Source organism: Haliaeetus leucocephalus, unplaced genomic scaffold (genome assembly GCF_000737465.1).
Source record: "Haliaeetus leucocephalus isolate CR32 unplaced genomic scaffold, Haliaeetus_leucocephalus-4.0 Scaffold215, whole genome shotgun sequence".
NCBI classification, from domain to species: Eukaryota; Metazoa; Chordata; class Aves; order Accipitriformes; family Accipitridae; genus Haliaeetus; species Haliaeetus leucocephalus.
Genome location: NW_010972651.1, coordinates 423,333 through 447,014, shown reverse-complemented (window position 1 = coordinate 447,014; position 23,682 = coordinate 423,333). Strand labels below are relative to the sequence as shown.

The window sequence follows — 23,682 nt, the reverse complement described above, 5'->3', positions numbered from 1 at the left end:
CGGCGCCCCCGGCCCGGCTCTCCTCACGCCGCCTCTCGCCTCCCCTCACCACTCCGCGGGCAGCGGCCAGCCACCGACAACGCTACGCCGCCGGCGTAGGCTCCCCGCGCACCCATGCGCCCCCCGCCAAGCCGCCGGCGTAAGCGCCCTTCCTGAATACCAACTCCGGAGCGGAGAGGCCCGGCGGAGCTCGGCGCAAGCGCAGCCGACGGGAGGGGTGGTGGCGCAACGGCGTTGGCGTAAAGCGCGTTCGAGAATAGGCGGCTTGAGGCGAGCGAAGGGAGGGCGGATTTGCGGCAGACGACGGGCGCTTTACGGCAGCGCAGCGCTTGGCAGCTACCGGCGGGGCTTCCCTTTAACTCCCTGCTGCCCGGCGGGCGGCAGCGCGGCCCGGCCCGGTGCGGGGCCCAGCTCCGCTGCGGGGCCCAGCTCCGCTGCGGGGCCAGGCCCCCACGTTGCCTGCAACCCCCTGTACGACGCAGGCGCCGGTATAGGGCACGGCTTCCGCCATAGGGGCCAGGTCCCGCTATAGGGTGCCCCGTAGGGGAACAGTCTCCTATAGGGGACGGATCCCGCTGCAGGATGTGGCCCCCGGTATACGTTATGGCAGTACTGTAGCGGCCGGGATCCTCTATAGGGTCACCGTCCTCAGGGTGGGGTATTGCCCCACTGCAGGGAACAGTCCCCAGTATAGGGCACGGCCCTGTTGCAGGGGACAGGCCCCGCTATGGGGGACATCGACCCAGTTATAGAGGACGGGCCCTAACTGGGGGCTGAGCCCCCCACTGGAGTACAGCACCAGCGTGGGGTACAGCCCCAACAGGACATACAGCCCCGCCATAGGGCACTTGGGCCTGGCGGGGCGATCTCTGGGGAGGGGAACTGGAGAGGGGGTGCGGCAGTGGTACCGGTGGGCGAAACCCCGCAGCCTCCTCCATCCCACACCACCCCGGCCTGCAGGAGCAGAGGGAAGCTCGCGGCTGGGATTTTACAGAAGTGGAAGCTTTTTTGAGGACAACGGTCTTGAGAAAAACTGCTGGCGCTGAGCAGGAGACTGAGCTGCCACCTCACAGGGGAGAGCAATGGGGATGGAGCTGCAGGCTGGTGGGAACTGCTGGGACAGGAGCCAGGTGGGCACACAGCCCCTGGTGCCACCTCCAAAAACCTTTTGCATTCTTCAGTCTTGGAATTATTCTGATCAATCTTTTGGCCATAAAAATTCTCTCCCCACACTCACTCAGCGGAGGAGGGCACAGCTAGAAGAATCGTTTCTTTCTCTCAGTGGCACAAGAGCCATCCCTGTTGGAGCCTTTCAGGGTAACGTTGGAGGGAGGAGGCACCCCTGTACAATCCCACTGCTTTCATCTTCATGGCATGGGACAGATTCACCCCAAAAATATTTTCAGGCAATGGGCAAATGACTTCGTGTGGTTTTGGGGGAGAATCGCGTCTTCAGTCACCAGCCACACCCCAAATACCCATTTCAGCATTTCCAGCCGCTTGAATTCATTCTCTCCCAGTTCCAGGGAAACACTTTCCTCCCAGCATTGGTCTAAAGTACTTTTTCCTCATAGGTGTTTGTTTCTAGAAAAAAATGCTATGATTTTAGAGAATTAGGAAAATAAAATGAGCTACTCTGCACGTAAAGCCCAGATTTTGCCATCCCATTCCCACAGGCTCAGGAGGGTGGTGAGGGGCTGTGACCCATGTCCCGCCACTGCAGAGAATTAAATTGCCCCCAAAGTGCCCGATGGCAGAGACATCCTCCCGTTTTCTTTTCGCACCATCCTACCACCCCGTGCCGCAGAAAGAGGCGATTTCAAGCACTTTGAGAACACGCAAGTTGTTCAGACATTTGACTTGAGAATTTAACCCATCCTCTGGAGCAGGAAAGGGGGGAAGCAAATAGTTTTGATTTTATTTCAAGGCAAATCTCCAGTGGTGAACACGCGGTGTGCCAGGCGTGGTCTGCAGAGACCTGTACAGCTCATGCTATGGAACCAGCTCAGCACCGGCAAGTTAGCAAGAAAAGCCGGGGAATTTCTATCGGGAAAGCATCCAGCTATGAACCCTGCCCTCCTCCCGTGGGCATGAGTTAATTAGGGCTAATTTGCAAGCAGACAACACAAAACGAAGCACTCTCGATCACACATGGAAGAACAAGCTGCTTGGGGGCGGGTGGAAGAAACCTTCCTGCCGTGAAAAATTTGCGTTCGGGGCCTGGGAAACCGAAGAGCAACAGAAACACATCGAGAACCAAACAAAAGAAAAAGAAAAAGCCAGGCCCCTCGCAGCGTCCTGTCTGACGCACTCTCAGGTGAAGAGCCCCAACCCTGATGCTGGAGACCCTGAACCTTTTGGAGAGCTCCTCAGGGTGGGGGGCTGAGCTCAGCTGCATAACCACCGCCCCCGCGCTTCGGGCTCATTCCTAAGAACCTTGGCCCGTCCTGCCAAGCCCTGACTGTCACGCAGGGAGCACGGCAGAGGCAAACAACTCGTCGCTCCCAAGTGCCAAGGACCTGCCTGAGTAGCAGCTGGAGCAGGAGCTTAAAGCTGTGCCTCGTGCTAAGATTTTAAGGGCCTGGAGCAAGAATTTGAGCAAAAGCCATTTCATCCTCATGCTCAACACATCACTGGCACAGCAGCAAGCAGCTGTAGGGAACCACTGCCGGTGAAAGTGAGATGCTGATGGCTGGGAAGGGGTACCTGGCACAAGGCTTCTGGAGATAAAGAAGCCATTGAGATTAGCAGATGTCGTATAGAGCAGCTGTGATGAAAATGGCTCTTTTAGGATTAAATATCTGCTATGGAGTGGGACTGGGGTATGAAGCCACAATATGGTAATTTGGGGCGATAAGTTCAGCTATGTGCTAAATAGAGTGATTCAACTCACCTTTTCTGTCAAACAGCCCGTTTACTCCAGGGATAATGATCTCCTTCCAGGCAATAAACCGGAGAAGGCAGAAGCCAGCACTGCAAGGGGCCAGCATGAGTCTTTGCACTGCTAAGGAGAGGCCAGGAAAAAGACCTCGACCCCAGTGCTCAGGAGACACAACTTTCTCACCACCACCCACACCTCTGCTCTCCGTTTCTTTCGTTAGAAAATGAGAATAATGGCAGCACCTTTGGTAAATGCTTATCTGGCATCTGTAGGAGTACAAACCACGGTGTGCCACTCTTGCACCCGTCCCCAGCACAGAGGATGAGCTTCATCCATAAACGTGCTGTTCTTTTAAGGAAAAAACATGTGGTGGGAGACTTTGGAGGAAAATAGAGATTCGCCATTTCCCTCTGCCAGATAACTCCGGTTACCTAGGAACAGACACACTTCTCTAATGCGGCCAGTTGTTCTCATCAAGCACAGGATGAGCATTTATTGTCTTGTGATCAGGAGAAACACACAAACAAAAACCAGAGCTCCACAAGTGACATGAAACATCGCACACATACACGCCACGTGATGCTGAACAAAACCAGGAGCCAGGTCCAGGTTAATGGTGTTAAGAAGTCTTAGAAATCTAATGTAAACATTTAAAAACATACAGAGGAGTCCAAAAAAATAAGCCACGGTAGTTCAGGCAGCGTGTTGAGTCAACTTTCTGGAATTACGGTTTCTGGCATTGAAAAGGATGGAGGGGGGGATGAGAGATGGCAGATCCCATCCAGAGAGGTTCATTTAAGCTCTGTAGAGATCTCAGGCAGTGTATGCTAATAGGGTGCGATTTTGGTGACTGCATCCAACCATTTTCATGGGCAGGTTCCTAAGTACACCCTCTCCCTGCATCAAGCATTTTCAACATGACTGAAGGTGGGTGCTTCAAAGCAGCCCCCCAGATTATCCAAGGGGAAGAGAAGAGAAAAAAAAAAAAAAAAAAAAAAAGAGAGAGAGAGAAGCAGGAGGTGGAGTCCCTAGCAATGCTTCTCCTCTTGGTTCCTTTGAAATCTCCAACCTGACATACTAAAAAAAAGGACAGACACCAATCGCTTTTGAAAAATTTTGGCAAGAGGCTGAGGATGGACAGGGGCAGGGCTGGAGGGAGCACGGTACATGGGTGCACCATGTTGTGGCTTCCAAGTATGGCCAATCTTGCATTTGGCCCAGTTAACCTCCCCTCACTCCCCTGTAGTGCAATCGTATTTCCAGGGAGTTAATCGACAGGCAGTTCTTCTATCACTTTCTGATGGCAAGTGAAAAAGAACACTTAAAATTACACTTGACACAAGACGAAGGCACCTAAAAGCTTGACAATGCGATCAGGTCATGTTCTGTTAAGAAGGCTTCAAGCGTTTGTATTTACAAGCACATTGCACATTCGCAAGAAAAAAAAACCCTTGTGTTTGGAGCATGTTAAATATCCCAGACCCAGCAAAAGGCTGGTTCTGCAGTGGGGCATTAATGTTGCTTGTAAACGGAAATTCAGGGAGGCTCTGCCCTCTGATTCATGTTTGCTTTCGTTTTGGCCCTAATAACAAAGGTGTCATGCAGACTCCAAGCTGTACTTCACTTAGTATTTACAGTATGACACAGGAAAAGTTAATAGAGCAAATGGGAAGTTCTGCAGGGGTGATGGGGAAGGAAGAGTTCTCCTTCGTGAACTAGTATTTTATTAGATAAGGCACATGTAGAGACAGTTTTCAAAAGATCACTTGCAAATCAATTCCACCTAGCTAGGACAACCTCCCTGTCCCTTTCCAGGAGCCAATTTTGTTTTCCAGCTACTTAGTGTGAATTTGGAGTGAACCCACTTACACCATAACATCTCTGGCATCCCATCTGCCAGCCTGCCAAGCCAGGCAGGCTCTGGGTCTGACCCATGGCGTGCCCAACACCTCCCAAGTCTCCGCAGTGGAGCACTCCATCCTTCACAGGATCATTGGCTGAAACTTTCAGAGCCCAAGACTTTGAACACTCACTCCCTATAAAAATATTGGGAACTGACCTCCCAGTTTTGACAGGTTTGAAAAAATTCACAGCAGGCTGTTGAGGGAGAAGAAAAAACTGCAGCCTTTGCTGCTTGGATCGCTGTAGGACACAGGGGAATTGGATGGCTCAGGCTACAGGAGTCCTGATGTGCATGCACAGAATGGAGATGAATGACGAGACAGATGCTGGCTCTCAGGGAGAACAATCCTTCCCAACAGCTTGACCCTCTCTTTAGCCTATTCTTGGAGAAAGACAAGAATCTCTCTCTCCCTGCTCATACATGGAAGTAAAGTGCTGCTGGCTACACAGACGCAGACCAGGTCTGCACAGCTAATATCAGTTACGAGGACTAACAAGCTTTCCTTGGTCTACCAGACCCCACTGCATAATGTCTGGATTTCAACTACATTGGTAGAAAGCAGAATTAAAACTATTCATTTTAATAGAATTATTCCCAAACCACACAGGGGCCCCAGCACTGAGATCAATAGTTACCTTGCATCCGGCTACTGGCTGGGAGCCCAGAAAAAAGGGTGTCCCTAAAGGGCAAGGTGTGCCCCATAGGGCATTTCTTGGGTCAGCACAAAACCTGGATGCCACAGATGTAGAAGTTAGATGGCATAGAGATCTCGTGCTGCCTACCTGTAACAGGGTGAACATCACCCAGGTAGCCAGATCCAAAGCCCAGCGTCAGCCAGCTTTTCAATAGTTTCCAGTGGGCTTTGAATCAGGTTTTAAGCAAACAATCATTAACCAACTGAGATGAATCTGTACCTTTGAAGCACATGGATCTGGCAAAAGATTTTGGCAGCAGGGAAAGCAAGACTTCTAGCATAACAATAGTCCTAGCCAGGCAAATGAGGACTCTTGTGGACTTCACATCTGAGCAACACTCACCCACAGCAAGCACCATTATCTAGAGGATTCTTCACCAGAGAGCGCAAGCAAATGAGGTTGTAGATTTTACAAATACCTTCGATATCACTAGTACCAAATAATTTAGATGTTGCATTTCCCTTAGAGAGAAAATTTCCAGATTATTCATCCAGGAGAGTAAACACCAGTTGCTACTAATGCTCTGATTGCGTTTGTTACAGATGACTTGGCAGTGTGCTATGCATGTGATGAAAACTAAGCAGGGAGGCAGGAGAAGGAGCAATTGTGGTAGCGTTCACCGTTGTGAGGAAGTCAAGCCTTTTTCACGTATGGTCATGAGAGGATTCCCTCAAGCAAGGGCAGTGAACGGTTGGTTCCTCAGTCTGCAACGAGGCAAATACTGGTAACTCAACGCAAACAAAAAACTTTCTGATAAGGCCGTGCAGTGCTCTGGAGGTGGCAAGGGCTGACAGCACGTATCTTCTGTAGTGATGAGGAGACAAAAAACAAAAAAGTCCCCAAGATGACTGGGGTGCTTGGGGGGGGAATGCAAATGATCTTTTCAAATAACAATAATAAAAAGACCAAAAAGAAGAGAATCCAGGCAGTTTGCAGCTGTTGCTGCTTAAGGCCATTGGTTTCCCGGGGGATAGTTGGGCACTGTGGGATACTCTGGCAGGCTGTTCCCAGAAAAATTGCTGTACTGGGCCTCCCTGCTGGGGGGGTTCCTCCATGTGCCACTGTTCCACTCGTCCTGAGCTTTCTGAAAGCTTCCACCAGCCCCTCGGTAAATTTTATGTACCTAATGGATGAAAGAGAGAAGAAGAGGGAAGTCAGCAACAGGTACCCACACCTCTTCCTCAGAAGAGCTATAGTCACTTTTGTACTATATCATGTATTTGCTTCTCTCTCTGTAAAGAGCTGTATTTCCAAGGAACAAAAGCACTAAACATGTAATAATACAGTGAACAGAGGTACAAACAGATAAAAGCAACCAAAACTTGAACCCATTTCAGCCACAAGTCTGGGATTCAGGTTGGGGATCCCACAGCAAGGCAGACAACCCAGGCCAGTGGGCTGAAACCTCTGTAAAACTGACACTGCTGCTTCAGCAGGGCTTCCATCTTCCCTCCTCCTCTGCCATCAGTCTACTGAAGCTTTCCAGACAGTCCTACCTCCAAATTCTTCTTTCTGCAGGGAACCAAGGACCACTTCCCATCCTGCCACCCAGTCCCCACTGCAGGCCATCTCAACATGCTTCACCTTTACCATCAATGACCATCCCAATGAGTAATGAAGCTTGCTTCGAGTGACACAAAGGAACATCACCACATGAAATGGTGACAACATCCAGCCCCAGGTGTCTTGTGTTATCTGGATTTGTCCTCTAGATACTCTGAGAGACACCAACTGATGACATTATAAAACCTTTAAAAGCAGTGATGGCTTACAGTGGCTGCTAAGCTGCCTGTTCGCATTACTGCCATACAAAATGCAGATACTCCAAGTCAGAGAGACACCCGAAGCACCTACCCTTAAAATGCAGATGAGCATTGCGACCGCTGACATTGTAAACATAATGGCAGGAAACAGCATGAACACAGCCGCTGCAACACTGGTGCTAAAGAAAGTAATGGCTGCCAACCATCCACTGGGAGAAACACAAAGAAAGGAAGAATATCATTATAGCTCTCTTTTTTAAGTGTCCTTATTATCAGAAAAACTGTTTACTTGTACACAGAAATTACAAGGCAGCTTTAAAGCTCTTGAAAATTAAAAGAACAGTGAAGAAAATGGACACAATGAAATGCAGCTCAGGCAGGTATTTCCCCAAGATCTCAAATCTTGCTTGCCAGCATGCCTCACTAACCCAGTCTCAGACCTTTAAAGGACAGCCAGCTGCACAGACTCTGGGAAGAGAAGATTTATTCCCAAGGTGCTTTCAGTTGTGCAGAGGTTGTGCATCTAGAGACCAGAACTGGGATCAGGGAACATGTGGGTCCTATGACTTACACTACATCTCTATTCCTTTGATGGCAATAACCAGGTAGGGCAACTGGAGAGCATCAGTAGTTAACAAAACAAAATGCTATACAGAGTGCTAGGACTTTGTGTTATTTGTAGTTTCAGCAGGAACTGCTCTCAAGTCTCTAGAGACAGACAGTTAAAATGCCAAACAATTATAACATAACCAGGGACAGACACTAAAATGCTCCCATTTATTTTAGGACAACTCTCACAATACTTGCTCTATAGGCCAACAGTGAGTCATCATGCACTGCTCACCATGTGCTGCAAATACTTTGAGGGCAATGCTAAAAGATCAGATGAATCTTGAAACTGACTGGTTAAATGTTAAAAAGAAATGGACATTGTAGGAAGGTGCTAAAAAGAGCAAGCAGGTGAAGATATCTGACTTCTGCCAATACAGGAACTCTTACAATAAGCAGCAATGGAAACGAAATTGTGTACTCCATGAACAGAAAGCTTCTTCCACTCCACCCTGTACAGACTCCCACCAGTTTCTCAAAAGTTCACAGAAACAGCCCATAGCCTGAAACTGTCAGGCATGGGAACCAAGTGCTCAGCTATAAGACTGTAGGAACATCCTGCTTACCAAGCTCCCCATCCGGAGAAACCAATCGCCTGCAGGATCGTGAGAATAAACTGTGCACCAAAGATGAAGAAAAAGGCCATGAAATTAAATGAGCTGTCCGACCTGTGAAGGAAGAGAGCAAGTTAGGGGGAGACTGGCACCTCATGTTACTTCACTGATGTTTGACCCTATCACATACAAACCCTGAAACATGGTATCTCAGAAGAGACCCCTCTACAGCTATGTACTTTGAAAGCTACTCCTCTTTCCCTCGCAGTGAAAGCACACAGCTCCATGAATCATCAGCGCCTAATCACTTCCAATAAGCCTGGCTCCTGCAATTGCTCTACTAAAGTAATTGCATATATGATGACACATGAGGAGAGGCGGTCTTCTGCAGAACAGAGAGTGCCTGAATCATTTCTCTGACCAAGCATCTGAAGACAGCACAGCCTGACACCTGTGCAGCTCAGACACTGGCCAGTAGGCACAAGGAGGCCTAAACACTGGCAGGCAGACTTTGCCCATATGCTAAAAAGTGATCATTGAGCATGAGAATTCCAGCTGGGAATGTCTCAGTGGCTGCTCGTCATCGCACTTAGATGTCCATGGTTAATAATCCAGCACCGGGACATAACAGGAAGAAAAACAGCCATGTGAGAAGCGGGGGGTACCCTGTCTGGGGAAATGCAGAAGCATGCTTTCACATCTTTGCAGGCTCCACATATTCAGGTTGAGACGGTCCTGAATATGTGAGGTCCTTTAATTTATGCAGGTGTAATAGACAGCACGAATATGACCCCAAACAAGAAGGCTGACCAGATACATTCACGGTCTCTCTGTCATGGGTGCACTGGGGCACAGCACTGTCTTGCCCAAGTTTTGGCTCTGCCACAGAACTGCAGCAGAACATCTTCATCCCATTAAACCAGCTATGTTGATGAGCCAACCTTTCACTGTAAGCCCAGGCACTCTAAAACTCCCCAAACTATCATTTTTAATGATACAAATGATTCCCATTCTCTCAGGAACTCAAAGGGACCATGATTTACACAACAGATTTACAAAAAACACTTCAGTTGCTTATGGCACAGCTTGGTGCAAGGGGGAGTTTAAAAAAGTGCTCCAGTCATTCCCAGCTCCTGCTCAAACCCTGAAAGTATTGAAATGTTTATTATTTGAATTATTGTTATTATTTTAATGTTTATTAGTATTATAATTCTAGCCCCTAATCACCAAAGAGGATATGAGGGAGGCAGGACCCCAGGCTCTGGAGAGGTCAATGCAGTGGACCCTGACTAGTCTGACACGAGTGGAAAAGCCTCCAGCCAGACCCCTGCCACTCTGAGCCACGTGTGTTGGTACAGTTAACTTCCATCTTTCAAAAGATAGCCACAGAGATGCTGGAAAAGAAATTTGCCATCCCTGAGTATCCTCATGATCCCGCCCTTCAAATATCACCTCAGAGTACAGCAGTGTGAAAGAAATACTTTAAACATGGACTGTTCACAGTAGTGCCTATCATAATCCAATTAACAAGGATTAGGCTCGAAGCTGAGCCTTCAAACAGACTTTTGCAACTACAACCTGAAAAGGGCTGGAGGAGTCTTCATTTGAAAGGATCTGTGGGAATTAGTGAGGATACACAGAAAAGGTGATTTCTGATCCAGCTTTCTGGTGCAGATTTGCAACAGCTTTGCCCTAGTGCCAAAGCTCTGCAGCTAATTTAATTTTGGATGCAGATGTATGATGATGGTTTTACGAAAGCATCCTCGCAGTACATGATGCCAATATTGAAGGGTTGCATCTTCCCCGAACAAGCATAGCAAGTGGGTCTGACCTCGCTTTCTTGAATCATGACTAGCTGCAGTCCCACAAGAAACAGTGCTGCCCCACTGCAGTGTTTTTCAAGCCTCTTCTACAACTGATGTCAAAGTCAATGATCTCTGGGCTTGCCAGTCTGTCCCTAGGGCTTATTCTTTTTTTAACTGCAGAAGTCTTTACACAGAGTAACCTCAGGGACCTTTCAGTATTCAGTTGCATAAACACATACAAACAACATTAAAGAAATAATTAGAAACGGTCCTTGTGAAGCCCAGAGGAGGTCAATGGGGAGGAGTAATTTTTCCCAGACTTCAGAATGGAAATTGCTCTTTGAACAGAGCTCTAGCCAGCACTCGGAGGCCCTTGGGCTTCAGAACTAGGGATGGGGACAAAACCCCAGCCCCAGAGGGCAAGAGTTCAGAGCTGGTACTTTCACGTCTTTTAAAACTTTCAGATGAATCCAACCCAGGGGCCTTCCGCTTCCGTCAGAAATAATCCTCCCCTGTACTCCATGATGTAGTCACTGATGTTTTAAGCACCACCAGTGCATTAACTGCCCAGTGTTGTTAGTATACAAAGCATAAATTCGGAAGAGCATTTAACAATTAATTGAGCATGTGCTAAATAGATAAGGCCCCACCTGCCAACTCCCATTTCTATCAGCTGCTTTTGCTGTTATCTAAACCAACTCATCACAGAATCTGGTGAATAATCAAAATCCAGAGTATTCTGGTAACAGGGAACCAGAAAGAGCTTCCCCTTCAGGGTCCAAATCCTTGACTCGTGTGTGGGGTCTGCTGGTGACCCACAGTCTGACACTGGGCAGGTCCCTCCCCTCCTCTCTGCCTCCTCTCCCTGTGTCAGGCTGGAAACTGCTTGGGACCTTCACGGCTCTGACAAGCGTTATGCATTAATGTCTGAATAATGCCTTGTGATCCACTGCAAGCGTGAGCAAATGCAAATGATTATTAATTAAAGTGAAAATGTAGGATGGCTTTAAATATTTGTGGAGTTTCAGAAGGACTCGCTCCAGGGAACTGCTTTTATCTAAAAAGGAAAGCAGCCAAGCTCTCAAGTATCTAGAGACAAAGAATAGAAGAGTTCTCAAAAACTAATAACTTAATAGTCTTCCATCAAAATAAGCCTCAATGAAGCTTTACCAAATTAGTATCTATCTTAATGCTATATATGAGGGTGCTGCAAAGCTCGAGATATTTAAGTAAAATATGAATTTCATCCTCATGAAAGTGGAAAACTACTCGCTGCTGCTCACCTGCAATCCTAGACAGGTAACGCTCAGTCCTACATCTAGTGTTTAAAAGTAGCCACATTGTTCTTCACTTCGAAAGTAAACAAGACATTCAGACATCAAGTCCTTAAACTTTATCCCAGACAGAAAGATCTCCATAGGGGCACTCCCCAATAACAACACATGTCTCTCCCAGAGGAAAGCAAAACAAAACTGCTTCATGGGCTTCTACTTACCGAAAGGCTTTGTACGCAGGTCGGAACCAGCAGACATAGCCGCAGGGACTGAAAAGGATAAGCCAAAGGATGGCCAAACCAAAATTGACCCCATAGCCTCCTCCGATCCACCATGCCAGGCATGCAATTATATTCACTACTAGCGTGATGCAGTAAACTGTAAAGAGGGCAGAGGAAAGAACATGAGGTTGTGCAGTTTCATATCTTCACGCAAAAAGGAAACAAACACCCGGTATTATAATAGGAAGGGTCCATGCTGCAGTGGGAAACTCAAGCCCAATAACGCAGCCGCTCCAAGTGAGTCGCAAGTTCCCGCGTGGCCGCAGGAGCCAGCAGCACAGACACATCTATCTCCAGAGACAGTGCTGTGGCAGAGGCATGAGGAAACTCTTCTGGGACTTGCCAGAGGATGGAGAGCTGGGTAGCAACCAGTGCAACAAATACAAGACTCAGGCCAGTATTATTATGAATTATGAGCAAGGTTCAACTTGCATTTGTAGGAAAACCCCTTTATGAGAGGAGCAGGGTGTAAAACCTGCACCCTGCACCCAGCCTCAATATGTCTTTGGTCTCTGTGCTTGCTGAGGCTGCCTCAGGAGCTATTACAGAGCCAGCACAGTGCCTTGCGGGCTCTCTCTATACTTCCCTGGGCCTCCGAGGAAGCCTGGAAGTTAGCTTCAGGGCTTGTAAGTGCTGCCTTGAGCAAGGGGATAAGCAAACTCCAATCAGGCTGAGAACATGGGACCATAGGGGTGGCTTAAAGGCCTTTTCACATCCCTGTTCCTGCCACTTGGATAAAAAGGCACAGTTGACAACGGCCCCCAGAGTGCTGTGCTAAGGAGATGTGCACAAAGTGATGCTGGTCCCCCCTTTCCCTGAAGCTCAACATCACTGCAAAGGGGGGGCTGCACACTTCCAGCTTTCACAGGCTGAGCTCAGTTCCCATGCCAGGGGCTCCCTGCTTTCCGCCACAAGCTCCCCTCAATACTCCAGGGACTCCCTGCAGCTGTCCCTGCATCCCCCCAGGCTCTGCCAGTGTTGAAGAGGCTTAGCCCAATTACAAACTCGTATTTTGGAAAACAGGTGGTAACTTAAAAAACTTTGCAGTAACCTGTATCAATTAGCACAGATAAAGAGAAATGAGAAGGCAGAGGGTCCAAACACAAAAGATCCTTCAGTACTGCCTGGTGATGAGCTCACAGTAATACTCTGGACCCTGGCCTCATTTATTCAGTCAAAATTAAATCCCTGAATTTATCTTCACCTATGGTAAGTGAACTGGTGGCTCTGCAGCATGCCTGCACATCACTGGCTTGGTCCTCTGACACCCGACGCCAGCCTAGCCTCTCTTTCTCTTTCCTCCTCTTGGCACAGACCCACCTGCCTTCACACAGCCCAGGGGCTGCTAAACAACTGCAAAGTTGTGTGGTCATAAAATAGTATTGACAACACAGTCAGGAGAATCTAGCATGGAAAGCATCTGAACCCAGCTGCTGCTTGTGACATACAAATTACTTGTGAGTTAAAACAAAACATTGTTTTACTACAAAGAAAACTTCTTCTGAGTAGCTAACAACAAGGTTTTAGATGCAGTGGTTTGGATGTATCTTAATATTGTGGGGAAGAAAGAATTTTCATTATTTACATTTCATTTCTACAGTAATTAGCTGTACTTCTCCAAATTTTTATTTTCAGAAGTCATTTATTCTCCAAGAGTTACCTAATAAAAAAACAAGCCACCAAACCAAGAGCTCCTATAAAGTGTTAAGGAACTTCTGGTTCTCCCTGCACGTCAGGTAGGAGTTTGTTCTCCGGTAGTGGGAGCTCTGGTACAGATTTCCCCAAATCACCATCCACCTTAATAAAATATTCACATCCAATTAAAGTAATGAGCATTCAACCTTCTCGCAACAACTTCTGTGTTTCCATTTTTAATACCGGCCTTTTCTTGTTTACTGCCCTTCCTCCATATGTGTCTCTCCATCCTATCCCATCCCATACCAAAAAGTCTGGGAGACCCCAAAAGAAAGCGTGCTGCAAATGGAAGTTTAAAACTCCTGATGAAAATGCCAGGTCTCCTCAGCCATGCGTAGACTAGTTGCCCAAATGGCTGGCACCTTTCCAGCCTGCCATTAACTTGAATGAGGGACGCTTTGTTTAGGGAGAGTCGCAGACAAAGGCAGCTTTACAGCATGCAACATTTAACCAGTTAGTCTGAAGGGACAAGCAGTTTCTTCAGGCAAGAAAATTACAGAGCTCATTTCAGCATCTCTAAATAACGAAAGAACAATGGAGTGATAGATTATGCTATTATTTATGCACACAAATCTCTCTCATACACACATCCTATGCATCTGGAATAAAAGCCATGCCACCAAATGCATATCTGGCAGAAAACAAGCTTTCCTTCAGTGAGAAGGGTAAATAGGATGACAAGCATTTGGGGAAAAAAAGATAAGCAAGGCAAAAATATTTTTAATCTTCCAAAGCATTCCCTTTGGTTCTCTAGGCCTGCCACACCATTTTTCATCCGATTTCATTCCTTGGAGAATGGTCAATTTTCATTACTGGCTTTTGAATGGCTAAGCCAGACAACACAAGCTCAGAGCCAGGAGGCCTGTTCCTACAGAATATCAGCAAATCACCAGCTGTGACCAAGAGGATCAGCGCCCTTCTCCAGCAGGACGGGGAATGTTTTGTGGGCTATGGATAGCTAAGGAAGAGACAGCATACGGCTAGAAGACACTGCTTCAGTTGGGAAGGGAAATGTGTAGATGGCACAAACAAGGGGAAATTTCAGCCTTCCTATAGCAAGGTGGGGAGACAGGTAGCAAGCATACAGGCCACATTTATTTTCTTACCTAAAATTCTATTCATCTTAGTTTAGGTGAATTGGGAATTACTTTAAGCAGGCTATTTTGGGGAGTAAAACATCACTTGACATTAATAAAGGTATCAAATGTGGTCTGTTTTTTTCCTCCTCATATTTACTAATAGACTTTTCTAGCACTGATACTCTCTCCTTTCTTCAACAGCAGCTCTGCAGCAAAGATTCAAGGCACAGCAGCTTACAATTTGGGCATAAAGTTATATTACAGTATTTTAAGATGAATCATCATTTCTCATCAACTAATTCCAGTCGAAACCTTAAAGCACGTAAGTCATCAAGATCTGTATTTTTTTACTACACACATAGGTTTTCCTAGAACAGGTCTCTTATTCAACTTACAGATCCATACGTGGTAGATTCTCTTCACCAGAGACTGATAATCGATGGGAATTTCATCAGCAAAATTCTGGTAGAAACATGGTTTCAGAGGAATGAACTTGGGGAGCGGTGGGAAGTTATTCACCTTTTCTACAATGCAGAACACAGATATTAGCTGAATGCAGAAACTTTCTGATACGGCTGAGCAAGTGTAATATCCTCCACACCTTCCCAATACACACCCATGGACCCCTAGGTCGAGGGGACTCACAAGAATCAAAAGAGAAAACCATTGCCAGCTCTAGCCTGATTCAGGTTACTCACTAAAGCGTGTTCATCCTCACGCTGGACACCAAACACTTTGCTCTCCTCCCTCAGCAGTGGACACAACATTTAAACTAGCACATGCAAGGCTTAGAGCAAGGAATAGAAACGAGCTAATAAGCAACACGTGGATTTGATACCTTTACACATCAGTGTAAAGTTGTGTGAAAGGCCCTGCAAGACAAAAACCTTAAAATAAGCTCCAGGATAAGGTTCCTCAGGAAGGGGGGAGAGGCCAGCAACATCTGGGGGAAACAGCCTGCACAGAGGTTTTTAGTTACAACTTCTCAGAAAACCAAAGCAAGAGGAAAGGCTGGCAGTTGTCCAGACAAGCAGATTTATGTTCAGACACAAGCTCCAAGTAGGTGGGCTTGCTGGCACATGGATCAGGCCTTAGGACCTGTAGTAGATATGTCCCTGTGACAGTAAGGAAGGGTGCCTTTGGAAAGCATCTCAAACTGCAATTCAGTACTCAGATTATCATCCAGTTCCGGGAAGGCAAGTCAGATGCCAGGGATGATTTTGTTGTGACAAGACTCATGAATGTATCCTTTTTTCTTTAAAAGTCAAGTTTTTCCTGTAAGGTTAAGCTCCATGAAAAAAAAAAAAAGAGGAAGAAAAAAGCTTTGCATTCAGATACAATAAAGCAGCAAATGGAAGTGATATGGTGAAGAAAACCTTACCTTGAGACGAAATTATGTTTTAAAATCAAGTAATTAAAAGCCTAAATCCTCTGCATTTAAGCTGCTGTCAGCTTCTAGACAGATGCACAGATTTGTCTGTGTATATATGTATGCCTGGATATGCATTTCTACATGTTTGGGAATGTTTGCTCTTGCCTTCCAGTGCTGATTAAAGTTTGATTTCAGGGCATTGTGACTAATTGTTTCTAGTCTACTTCAGCCTCAGTAAACAGAATTAAAAACAACTAGAGGAAGAGATGAAGAATGTCCTGGGAAAACCTCCAAATGGCACAGAAGACGAGAGGAAATGTCTGAACAAGAACTGTCAGCACAAGAGTTCCCCTTCTCTTGCCATTATGTCTGTGTGAGAAGACATTTTGCAGGAGCAGCTTCTTAGCTTCATTTGAAGGTTGGCAGGGAAGAGTCTAAAGCTGTAAGCCATGCTTTAGGAAAGAAAAGGCTTCACTTCATGTAAAGGAAAGGCATATTTTCACACAGAAAATATGGTAAGGATAACGCCCACTGTGAGTACATCAGAATGAAATATGGAATAAAGTCTGAAGTCACCAGCCCAACTTGACTTTTCAGTAGATTTTTTCTTATAAAAACAAACATTAAGTCTTCTGCCCCTCCTCACCCATCTCCGCTAAATGCATTTTACATTAATTCAGATGCCCTCTAAAGCTAGGATTAGTTACTGGTTAACACCTACTGCTGACCCCACCACGTGTAGTGCTGATGTCCCACAGCTGATTTCAAAGTCCATAGGAATTTGGACTTCATACTAATTTTTTTTGTTTGCTATAAACACCTAGTGGGCTTTCTCCCGGACAGTCTGTCTCAGCAGCCTACAAAAGGACATAACAATGCTGGGTCAAAGGAAAGGAAAGGGGCACAGCTTTTAAAGCTAAAGACACAGCTCCCTAGGGAAGTCAATAAGACCAAGATTAACCAACCACAGTAAAAGCAGACTCTCTAACAATCTTTTTTTTTTTTTGAAGGATGAGGAAAATTTTGTTCTGTCCTTCTTCAACAGCTGAAGCTGCAGCTAGTTACTTTGGTTCTGCTCTCTTCCATTTTCTCTCTCCTACAGTACAGATCTGTCATGGGCAGTAGAGCTGCTGCCAGCCTCCAGTGCAGAAGTCCCCGAATGGTGGGGCCAAAACCAACTGTCCTGCTGGGCACCAGCCACTGCAGTTTGTCATTTTTCAAGCTCACAAAATGCTCAAAATACTTCCACAATTGTTTGCTAGGTGCAAGATTGGGATCACACCTCTTCTCTGTTGCTGCCCAGCTGCAAGAAGCCAGATGACCGCTTTCTCCCACCCAGAGACCCTGTAGTTTTCAACTGTTCTGGGTCACTTCCAAGAATAGATGAAAAGAAATCAAATGAAAATACCCTCTTTCACGTCTGACTGCATGGCATGGAGTGCTACAGCACTCCCATCAAGGCTAGGATCAACACATTAGATCAGCAAGCACAATCTGTGCTTTCAAAAACCAAACTAGTACCAATGAACAGCAGCCGTATGGAAGTCCCGGACTTTCTCTTATCTTAAAAAAGTTGGAAGGAATTTTGTTACTAATTTCACTACAAGTAAAATAAAGATGTATTAATATCGATAGTATAGCTAGGAACGCTGTGGAAAGCTGTTCAGCCTCTGTAAGGAAGGAATTATTCTCATGTACTTTTTTGTGAATAAATTCCACCCTCATAAAACTTTCAGACAAGTCACACCTGAGCCTTTATCGCTAGAACAGTAACCTCAGCTGACAAATCTACAGTGGATACAGCGTAAAAGTGAATGTGACCAAGGCAAGAAAAAAGAAGTAGCTGAAGAGCTTTAGGAATCATTAAGATCTTGGGAAGGGACATATGTCACATACCTGATGCATTACAGCCATCACAGCATACTGAAAAACATTCTCTGAAACCATTCTCCCTACGTTGCCATATTTTGAGGTGCTCTTACCTGCCATTTCTATTAGGAGTGTTCCCTGGTGAAGTTTCAGACAGACAGCAACGGATCTATTGGAGAAAGAAAATCAGGTCAGCACATGTCACTAACCAGCACCCAAAGAACCTCCTGGAATGGGGAGTATCTCCAGCACAGTGACAGAATGCGAGCCTGGGGTTCCCACTACAAACTACTCTTCTCCAATTGCCCAAAGTAAGAGTGCTGGAACCTTACAGAAAGGATCACAGTATCTCCTTGTTCATATGAAGCTCCACCTGGTAGCATCTCATTCAGCACAACCCCACTGTCAACCACTTTTAAGGCTTGTATAATTCAGTAGCAAACAAATGTGCTCTTAGTGGCACCTGGCAAAGGCTGAGGATGCACAGAGAGCCACTGCCAGAACATGTGTACCTTCCAGCTGCAGCCAGACAACAAGCTGAGACAGACAGGTCTGGGCGGGACCCAGCAAAGCACACACATCGGAAGAGAAATTTGTACGAGCTCACCAGACTTAATGCCTCATTTAGGTGTGGATATGATTTGTTGGCTCCTGGCTCTCTGTGGACCTTCCCAGCTGCTGAAACAAAAAGATAATCACTGTTAGCTGGGAAGTAAACTGCTGTTAAAAAAAAAATCAGCTGGTACACAAACCCCAACATCCCTCATTACTTTAATAATTCTACACAACCCTTCTTAAAATGCAGATCCATTCTTCTTGTTAGCACCACGGAACATGACCATAATTCTGGAAGAATCAAATCCTGCAAAGTTCACTCGGCGTCAGCCACAGTGCAGATTTTGGCAGAACTGATCACACAGATGAAAGCCACAGAGAGGTCAGTGCTGAGCTTTGATTCTACCCCTTCTTCGTAAGGATAAAAATACCGTGTGACCCTACCTGCAAATCCCAGAATGGAAACACAGAATACTACAAAACAACCCTCTAAACCAGCACTGCAGGGTCTGACAAGAGTTATCAAGAATGAAGGAAGTCTAGACTAAAAACTGCCCCTACAAAAACACAACAAAGACCACACGCTGCTGCTGCCAGTACCGACAGCAACCACAGCACCGAGGTCAGAATAGCTGCGCTCTACCCAAAGCCCTCGGGATTTACAGCAGCTCATTTCCCTTTTCTACAACTCTGTGCTGTCCTACGTGCCCCATGTATGGTCCAGAGGTTGCAGAGTTTACACTGGCACAATTATTTTGTTGGGGTTGCATTTACTTTCCTTTCTAATTAAGCTACTCTAGCACAGTCCTTGGTGGAGAAAACAGCACTCTGGTAAGAAGCTGTACAGGCAGCTTATTCTTCCTGTACGTAGAGATGCAGTTATATACAAGCTTAACTACCTCTACATAGAGGAGAATATATTATTTTGCCTGTACCAGTCTAAAGAAGGCAATAGAGTGTGGACAGGAAAGCTATGTCACTCCTGAGCTGGGACTCCCTGGTTAAAGGTTCTCATGCAGTGGCCCCACCGCCGCTGAAGCCTCTGGGCTTTCCCACAATACCGACATTACCCAGTGTCTGACAGGCGTTTTATAACTTATGATTTAGAAATGGAAGCATTTTGCTTTGCCTTTTTAAAAGGTGTGAATAGGAAATAAAGTATGAAGACAGTTAAGAATACAATTAAAACTTCACCCATTTGCAGCTGCTCCCAGTTGAAATCTGTAAATTTGGGGGAAAGAACAAATCACACACGAACACCAGTTATGCTAAAGCACTAAGAGAAAAGAATCTTTCCCTGAAAGATGAGCAAATGAGTAAGGTCCACCTTCAGAAGAGGATTATTTAGTTTATGTACTTCAGTCCTGGTGTCTGACAGCTGCAGAGTGGCAGGAGGCATCAGTCTGTCCACTGGAAAAGGGACCAGAAGGAAAGACCAAGGGACACATTCCTGGCTTGATGGGGGCATCGTGGCCAAACAGTAGCTCTTGGGTGCCCTCCCTTCACAAGAAGACAACTGTGGTGCAGTTGAGTGGCTTTAACTCATATAAATGAATAAAAAAACCCAGAGACGATGGAAAGCAGCGTTCTAGTGATCTAATCCCTTCTTGTCTTACCCAGTTGCTCTCATTTACCTGCTCATTTCCTAATAAATCTCAGCCACGGTTTAATGCTTTGAAGACAGAGATGATCCTTATGGGTCCCTTCCAACTTGAGATATTCTAGGATGCTATGTTTATCATGTAAAGAAGCTACGACAAACTACCAAATATTCCTCTCTTCAGCAACCTTTGCTTTTATGAGCAATCTCACAGAAGTTCCTGGGACAACAGCTGCAATTTCTCTAAAGAAATGTGGTTTGGAACCCCAAAGCAGCATTAAGAATATTTCTTTCTGCAAGGACAAGCGCATACAACCAACTTTTACACTGAATAATCAGTTCCTGAAATGCGTTGACCTTCCACTGGTTCAGCTGCAGTGAGACTCCAGCCTGGCTCCCAGTGAAAGGAAAGGGAGCTTTACCCCACGGACACCTACAGCAGCAAGCTCAAACCTTTTGCAAGCATGAACTCAGACTCCAGGATCCAACCCAATAACATTTTTGTTCAGTGCTCTGAGATATATTTGCACAGGAGTCACTGTTTTCATACCTCCCTAGCTCACCACTTAATTTGGGCAGGATTTCTGCAAACTCTTAATTGCAGGGTCTCGGGATGACAGGCCTCAGATGTACAGTCAGGGAAAAAAATCTTGTGTTTAATAAGTGATGACATTGCTCAGCTCAGACAGCCAGTGGCTAAAACTCCTTTAGGGGGAAAACTTCACTGTGCAGCCTAAACATCCTCAAGCCAAGCTCCAGTTGCAAGATCCTGGCATAAGGAAATAGATTCACAGCAAATACAGATAAACAGGTGCATAAACAGGTATCATCCAACCACACGTGAATTTGTGCGCGATAACAACACATATAAATAAGCTCTCTATTCATCGGAACATTTTCAGTTTAATTGGGAATAGACAAAACCCAACATCTTGCACTCCACTATTTGTGGAGGGAGGAAAAACCCACACACACTAAGGAAACCACGGTGTGAAGTGAACTTCCTTTTTCCACTGTGCTCATCTGCAGTCAATGAATAACTCCAAAGTTTACAGTCCAACATGCATGACTCACAAGAGCCCACTGGACACAGTCAGAGCTTTTCTTCAAAATGCCCTGTGTCATTTTAAGAGACAGCATTTCCCTTTAAACCAAGACACATATGCAAGCAGCACTGTTTTTCTAGGCGGACAACAACATGATTACTTTGAATGTGACTTTACTGTGAAACACATTCCATCTCTGATTGAGGAAAATTTTGTGAAGGAATACCCACAGCAATCTGTTTGCAGCACATTATATGACTGCGTGTATGCTGCTATTTAGTCCCCTTGTTTATTCTGCCTATATGATAGTAAATAGTTTTTAAAAGTTTCAGTTATTTCTCACTACTTCTTTCTCCAAAAAGAGAGAAGGGCAGTAGGAGAAATAATAAAGGACTGGCCAAAAGAGGAGTGCTGAACTCATTCCTGCTTTGCCATAAACCCACCTGGTGACCTGGGCCAAGTCCCCTAAGACCAGATTCACAGGACACCATCTCCTCTCATGCCATCTGCAGATGTCCCAGCCAAACCCAGAAGAGCCTGACATCCTAAGCTTTCCATCCAGCAAAATTCACCAGCTTCTGAAGCCTTGCTTTAGGATATTTTCTGTACTGCTTTTATATTTTCATTCCGATATGATGACTGTAGCGAGGCTAAGAACTTCTACACTGATCTGTACTCAGGGGTTTAATCTAGAGTACTTTGCCAAAAGCAAATCAAGGGGCAGGATCCGTATGTAACAGCAATGGCAGAAGAACTTGCCAACACTCCCTCTTAAGACAATGATTTAATGATTTGAACGCAAGCAGAATGAGAAGACACAGGCACAACGCACACTTCCTGAAAGTGGCTCAAGCTTACCCCTCCGGTGAGGGTTATCACCAGAGACCAGGCTTTTGGAAGTCATTTCACGCTGCAAGCCAGCAGACCCCAGACATTTCAGAAGAGCAAATGGCCTAAAAGCAAGGGCACCCCACAGGGATCTCAGAGATGTGGATTTGAAACCACCAGGCTCAGCAGAGAATCAACGCAAGCTCCAGTGCTCCCGAGACAAGCAAATGCCTTGCTCGTATGCCTCTCCAGTTGTATTTAAAACGAAAGTGGTGACTCTGCACTGGTTTTAAGAGAAAAGGCTGGTTTTGAGTCTCATTCAGAGCCCAACTTTTATCAGGAACTTCCCAAAGACACCAAAGCAGCAGAGGTCACTCTGCAAGGCACCAAAACGCTTGGCTCAGCTTTACGAACCTAGACTCTGTATAGCTGATACAGTTTGTATATGATAGTGTTTCCTCTCCCCACCGCACGCTGCCAACCCTTGCAGAGTGGGACACTGCCCCTTCAGTGACACCAGCACAATGCTTGCAGTGCCATGCTTCAAATTACATGAGGTGACAAAACCAGCCAAAAAAGTAATGCCAAAAGCCGGCCAGCACGACCAGTGAGAATGGGGAAACTCTTTATGCCAGCACTGCCGCTGAGAAAACACACAGGAACAATAAAGTTAGCAAGGGTTAGCCTTCTCCAACACCAGTAAAACAGACAGCTCCAAGTTATGGGAGCCCCTTGGGGACTCCTGGCTGTACCTGTACCTGTATTTTGCTGCCCCCTCTCCCCCCATCCTGGAGCTGGTGAGAAAGCACGATCGGAAGCAATACCCCTCAGGTCTCTCCCAGCCTGCTTACACAGCCACATCTACTGCCTCAGCAGATGGGCAGAAGCCTTAATTTAGGTTCTACGGAACCCGCAGCAGACAAATATTTGACTTCGGTATGACTGATTCCAGAAGTAAAGCTCAGCCACTCAGAGGCAGAACCACAGAAGGCTCAAGAGGAAGACAGAAAGCACAGAAACACACGTGTTCAGGGCACAAGACTATTCCACCGCTTGTCACCTGCTCAGACTGGCCTCACATAGAAGACCTGGGCTGCAGACAGTAGCAACATTAGTTGGCCCAGAATAACACTAAAAAGCAGATAAATTAATCCATCAGCTACCTGTTTAATTTCTAACTCACTGCTCTCTTCATCACAGGGTCAGATAAGAGTTTCTTGAGCTGGTTAATGCTCACAAAAAAGCTAAGACCAGAGAGGGGGAAATAAAATTACAACATCCATGTTCTGTCTCTATCAAGGGCAACACGTGAAAGAGCTGGTACCCAAACCACGCACGTCAAAAAGCTTCACCCTTGCTCCTCACAGCCTCTGGAGAATCACTTACATGAACTTCCCCTGCAGGAGCCATGCAGCTAGCCTGTGCTCCCCCTGCCCTGAGTGCACCGGCCTTATTCCCTTGGCCTGCCCTGTGCCCCCCCGAGAGCCCCCAAGCTCTGGCCCTGGCAGACGTGTCCCGGCCCCACACGGCCGGGGCACAAATCAGCGAGGAGAGGCAAATTCCCGAGCACCCCTCGGGGAGAGGATGGAGAGCATAGCTGGGGTGCTCGCAGCCCCCGAGGGGATGGCAGCAGCCTCGACCCACCTGCCATCGTTCTCCATGGGGGGCACGGGCCCCCCTCCCCCCCCCCCCGCCGGGGCTGTCTCCAGCACCGCCCGCACACGCTGCCCCCGATAGCTGCTCCCCCCGGAGCTGACCCCAATCCCTCCCCCCCCACCAGAGCTGTCCCCGATTCCTTCCCCACACATGCGCCAACCCCCCTGACCTGTCCCCAATACTTCCCCAAGCACAGGCTCCCCCGACACCCCCTCCC

The 23,682-nt window shown here is 46.6% G+C and overlaps 2 protein-coding genes across 3 annotated transcripts in view; both read right to left on the bottom strand.

The window, feature by feature from the left end:
• CSNK1G2 (casein kinase 1, gamma 2) overlaps positions 1-183 on the bottom strand; it is a 46,287-nt gene extending 46,104 nt beyond the window's left edge. The window contains exon 1 of the mRNA XM_010566602.1: positions 161-183. The gene's annotated coding sequence lies outside the window, so the exon portion shown is untranslated. The remainder of the gene's footprint in view (positions 1-160) is intronic.
• A 3,753-nt stretch (positions 184-3,936) lies between these two features.
• SCAMP4 (secretory carrier membrane protein 4) overlaps positions 3,937-23,682 on the bottom strand; it is a 20,106-nt gene continuing 360 nt past the window's right edge. Inside the window, exons 2-8 of one of the 2 annotated variants that reach the window (XM_010566599.1) lie at positions 18,388-18,458; positions 17,894-17,949; positions 14,935-15,063; positions 11,706-11,862; positions 8,418-8,519; positions 7,334-7,451; positions 3,937-6,602 (exon numbers count right to left, since the gene is read on the bottom strand). In XM_010566599.1, the coding sequence (XP_010564901.1) occupies positions 6,426-6,602; positions 7,334-7,451; positions 8,418-8,519; positions 11,706-11,862; positions 14,935-15,063; positions 17,894-17,900 (690 nt within the window). In that variant the 5' untranslated portion in view covers positions 17,901-17,949; positions 18,388-18,458 and the 3' untranslated portion in view covers positions 3,937-6,425. The remainder of the gene's footprint in view (positions 6,603-7,333; positions 7,452-8,417; positions 8,520-11,705; positions 11,863-14,934; positions 15,064-17,893; positions 17,950-18,387; positions 18,459-23,682) is intronic. The other variant, XM_010566600.1, reaches the window with a different exon arrangement.